General features: G+C 52.3%; 1 protein-coding gene across 1 annotated transcript in view; it reads right to left on the bottom strand.

Moving 5' to 3' along the window:
- Positions 1-467: 467 nt before the first annotated feature.
- Positions 468-5228, bottom strand: part of GRIN3A (glutamate ionotropic receptor NMDA type subunit 3A) — a 158984-nt gene continuing 154223 nt past the window's right edge. Inside the window, exon 10 of the mRNA XM_015560455.1 lies at positions 468-2381. Coding sequence (XP_015415941.1) covers positions 2042-2381 — 340 coding nt within the window. The 3' untranslated portion in view covers positions 468-2041. The remainder of the gene's footprint in view (positions 2382-5228) is intronic.

Genomic DNA, 5228 nt, shown 5'->3' with positions numbered 1-5228 from the left:
CCTGGGAGACTGGGTAGCTCTTGGTGGCAGTGCAGGGAGTCCATTCAAAAAGTAGGCTGTGCCCTCCCAGTGACGGGCAGCTGTTCCAGGGCACCAGTGCTTGGCTCAGCGCTGCGAACTCCCTGTGGCCTTCACATGGATGGGGGTGCAACAAAGAGTACTGAGAAGATAAAGCAAATCATTCAAACACAAGGAAGCCTAGTCCTACATGGAATGGGGCAGAGTAGGGGTGAGGGTGGGGGTGGGAGGAAGGGGCTGTACAGAAGGTGAGTCAGCAGGTGTGTGCTGAAGTTTTTATAAAACTCTCACACAGCCTGTCAAATCTCAGAGGGAAGGTGAGGGAGGGTGAGTGGGTGAGAAGCAATCAACCAAAGAACTTGTATGCATATAGGCATAACCCATGGACACAGCCAACAGGGGGCTGGAGGCCTGGGGCGGGGGACAGGGCCGGGCTATAAGGGGTCAATGGGAAAGAAAAGGGGACATATGTAAAACTTTCAACAATAAAGATTTTAAAACAAGAAATAAGACTCTCAGAAAGGCTCTTCTCACTTCTCCCATTGTCTGGGACTGCCACACCTTTGGTGTTTCCTGAAGAGTAATTTTTGGACCACACGTGTCAGTCACCTGGGGGTGTGGGTTAGCGGGAGGTTCTGAGCTCACCTCCAGTCTCTCCCCTGTCCCCGCCCACCCTCTGGGGAAGGAAGGGTCCGGACAACCAGCATTCTAACGAGTTCCTAGACGATTCTGTCTACACTGACTTTGGGAGCTGATGTTCCCTAGTTCCCATATGCCTTTACCTTCCTGCATGTCCGAGCCGTTGTACAGCCAGGTTACTGATAGTAATCTTTTTCTTGTTTTTCCTGATAACAATCTTTTAAGAGCGTTCGATGAGGACTGGGAGAGAATCGGAGGGACCAAACCTATTCACAGCTCCTCAGAGAAAAGTGGGCGTGAGGCCGGGAGACGAACTTGGCTGCTATCAATAGAGATATGAAAAGCACAGGGCTCATTTCCGAACGGTGCAGTCTGTGCTGTTCACGAGCTCGAGGCTCGCATTTGGGGTTCTTAGATCTAAGAGCTAAGTGACCGCTGATCTGAACGGCCTGGTATGTGGTTTGCAGATCACGTTCGCTAAACCCCCAGTTACAATAAGCAGGGATGTTCCAGTTGCATCCTAAGGCCGCATCCTTGCCCTGTTTCTCTCTCTCTCCTTTACAGAAGGCACGTGCTGCCGTGGAGATGCTCAGCTGGGCTGGAAGCGTAGTCCTGTTCATTTCTCAGCCAGATTGCTTTCCTGGCCCAGAGCTTTTGTTCTAAAAGCACAGCGTCTATTGTTAATGCCTCTTTGGCCTGTCCTCTGTCCCCGCTCACCCCATCCCTGTCCCCGTGCTTAACGGCAGGTAAACATATTCCTACTAAATGTCTGGATGGTGTCAGAGAGCTGGGGCCTTCTGAGAAATGAGGCTCTACGGGATCTAATCGAGCCTGGGCCAGCCGCGATACGGATGAGTTCAGCCAGTGTCTGGAAACACCCACTTCCCCGTCCTTCGCTTCTCTAGCTCTGACCCTGTGCCCCATTCACAATGCAGGAACAAATCTAGTTTGGGGAGTTGTGTCAAAACCACAATCGTGGCAACCCTGTTCTATACTGAGAATAAAACCAACAACCCAGTAAGACAAGGGAATGAGTAACAATTTTGTATCCCTTGTTGTCAGTGCAGAGAAAGGGCTGGAAACCAGAAGTAGTCCTGTGGCACCTGGTGGGAGGCTACCGGAGCTGGGGTTGTCTGTTAGTCGCAGATCCCTGGCCCCGAGCTCACTCCTGACCAGTGTAGGATTCCTGCCCTGGAAGGCCGTTACCCTGGACACCTTGAGGGTGAGCGTGGGAAGAGCTGCAGCCCGACGGACGGGGCGGACTTGACCTCTAAGACCCAGACCTCAGCTCCCCATACCTTCGTCAGTGGTTACAAAAGAGCATCCCGAGGTGTCCCCAGGGCTCCAAGGAAGGCCAGGGGCCGAGGGGACGCAGCGTGGCTGCCTAGGACTCACGAGTCCGGCGCCCCCTCTGGTACTCCTCCAGCTCCGCTTTCCTGCTCACTGCCAGCTGCAGCTCCTGCCGGATCACCTGGATCTGCTTCTCCAGCTCCACCAGCTCCTGCATCACCGAGGTCCGCGCTCCCTGCAGGGAGTCCGCCTTCCCGTTGGTGGTCAGCGAGGCGGGGAGCTCTCTCCTCCGGGGAGGGAGAGGGATGTCCTGGGGGGCCCCCAGGCCCGGCTGGATTCGTCCTCCCTCCTCACTGAAGATGTATTTTCGCGGGATGTCGTGACTCTGATGGGGAGTATTCCACACGGAGAGCTGACGGGGTCCCTCGTTGGACCTAGGAAACAAAGAGGCGCTGTAGACGTGGGCTGACCTGCCACGCCACTCCCCATCTGCCAGCCGTTTCCTGTGCGGATGCTGTAGGGCTGGGCCACACTCGGAGATGCAGGAACGAAGCGGTCCACAGCCTGCCTGCCAGCTAGCGCCATGGGGATGAAAGGAGCCAACACAGCGGAAGGCCGAGGTCTTATCAAGTCTGCTGCTGCCCTGAACCTGGAATGGGTGTGTGCACCGGAGGGCTGACGGGCCAGGGTGTGGCACATCTCACACAAAGAACCTTAGATGCCTTTTATTTCCTTCCTGCCCGTTGGGCTCGGAGATCAGCACTGCCTTGAAAGGGTCTGTGGCTAGAAGGACGGCGCTTTAGTAAAAGTAGGAGTCAGTTTCTTCAGCTGTGGACTCTGAGCATGCGCCTCAGGGTGGGTACTACAGTGTGACTTACCTGCCATCTCGCAGGACCACCTGATGGTGACTGCTTGAGTCTGAGATAAAAGCATACACGTTGCAGGTTTCAGCAAAACATTTCTCATTACAGGGATGGCTTTATGTGTGTTGGGACTGACAACAACAACAACAACAGCAGCAGCAGCAGCAGCAAAACACAAGAAAGCCTCAAGCTCTGGCCTGGATAATGAAAGTCAAATAGAAATAGACTCGCAACGCTCTATCAGGCTTGCGTCGAATCACCCACCACCATCTCAGAGAGATGGCTGCAGACAGCCAGCGAGTCCCTGCTGGCCAGGCATGGGAGGAGGAGGATCTGGTTTCTGAAATACACTTTGACAGTGGATGCAATGAGAAGAGTTTCTTGCTATAAGAACAGATTAGAACCCAAGCAGCGAAGCTGCTGATTTCTTCCAGCCTTGTTGGAGGAGGGGGAGGAGGAGGGGAGGGAGGAGTAGGGAGAGGAGAGGGAGGAGGAGGAGGCAAACAAGGAGGAGAAGAAGGAGGAAGAGGAGGGGGAGGAGAAGGAAGGAAGAGGAGAAGGAGAAGAAGAGGAGAGGGAGGGGGAGGAGGAGGGGAGGGAGGAAAAGGAGGAGGAAGACAAGGAGGAGAAGGAGAAGGAGGAAGAGGAGGGGGAGGAGAAGGAAGGAAGAGAAGGAGAAGAAGAGGAGGAAGAGGAGGAGGAGGATGAGGAGGAGGAGGAGGAGAGGACCACTTTTGCAATCTACCACAGGGTTAAACAAAACAAAAATGCTCTATCTGGCCCTTGTGCCTTGGTCCCTACCCCTATAACTAAAGCAAGACTTTATTCCTGGACTCTCACTTGCCAGGAAGAGAGGAGAGGACCTGCAGGGGGAGGGATAACAAAGTCTTGATTGGGTTACACGGATGACTTCACAGGATGATTCTATTTCATTTCCCCTGTGGCAGATGGCAAAAGTGGTCACCAGCCTTTGTTCCTCCTTTCATCCCTGCTCCTCATGCTTATCACGGGGAGTTCAAGGGCGGGAGTCTGCTTTCCCTCCACTTTGAATTCGGTCCGGTCTCAGGACTCCTCTGGGCAAGAGAAAGTGGCAGAAGTGGCAGAAGCTCCACGCCCAAACTTTTAAGAAGCCTCACACATTTCCACTGTCTCTCAGAACTGCTGCTGCCACGTGAGCAAGTCCAGGCTAGTCCACTGGATGGTAGCAGACCATTGGAGAGAGTCCCAGTCTTCCCAGGTGGCCCAGCCGAGGCCATCACAGACAATGCCAGCCCCGAGCAGCTGCCCCACCCCACAGGCTGGCTGCAGACATGTGAGCAAATGCAGCCAAGATCAGCCAAGTTTGGCCCAGATCAGTAAATGGCACAGCTGACCCATAGATTCATAAGCGACTCACTGTTGTTTAAAACATTAAGTATTGAGATAATGTCTTACAGTAAAAATTAACTGTTACATGCCCCAAGCTATTAAAACACACAAACACATTCTAAACTACCCTGTAGTTCTTTAACATTTCTCATAGTCTAAGTCTCATATACGTGAGCAGGGGGTACCAGACCTTACCTCTCATGTATCCTGGGCTGGGTAAAATTCTATAATGAACCCACTTATACCTGGATCAGACATGTGGTTATAATTTTCCTCTAGCCTTATGCTTCCCTTTAATTTTTTCTTCAACTGATTTCCTACTGGGTTTGAATAATTTCAAAACAATCTCATTAGCAATGTGTGTTATGAGGTTTACAATTTTTGTGTATCTTGGGGTGAGAGGAAAGGGGGGGTGTATTGGAAACCCAGTGGGGGTGAAGGAGAGACCAAAACTTACAGGAAATCACATGTTAAAGGGAACCAAGGACTATATGTAAACAGTCTTGCAATATCCACTTTTTTTCTCTGCTTTAAATAAAAATAGAAGCAACATCAACTTTCAGACCATGGCCTAAAATTCTTCCCAGGCTTTCGTCAAACACACATGTTAGTAATCCACTTATTTATCTACTAGTGGCCCGGTGCACAAAATTCGTGCACATCAAAAGGGAATTAATTAGAGGAAATATTTCAATATTGCTATTTGCCTTTTCTCTATAATAGAAGAGATGAAAGAAAATCAGTAAAGTGTATAAGAAAATCTCCCTCTTGTCAGAGTCTGGGGTGCACCGTGGGACCCAGAGTCAAATCCCTGCCCACCACCTGCATGCACTTCGAAAACTCAGGAGACCCAGATCCGGTCGGCCCCACTCCCATTGGGTAAGACCCAGACCTGGACAGCCCCACCCCTGTCAAGCCCCTCTGGCGGGGGGCACAGCCTCAGGTCCCCATGAAGCCCCATGGAGGGGAGTGGCCTGAGGTCCCTGTGAAGCCCTGTGGGTGAGGGGGCGGCCTGAGGTCTCCCGGCCCAGAGCCGGGGGGGGGGACATG

The sequence above is a fragment of the Myotis davidii genome, unplaced genomic scaffold (genome assembly GCF_000327345.1).
Source record: "Myotis davidii unplaced genomic scaffold, ASM32734v1 scaffold534, whole genome shotgun sequence".
NCBI classification, from domain to species: domain Eukaryota; kingdom Metazoa; phylum Chordata; class Mammalia; order Chiroptera; family Vespertilionidae; genus Myotis; species Myotis davidii.
Note: the sequence above shows the minus strand (reverse complement) of the source record. Positions and strands in the feature narration are given on the sequence as shown.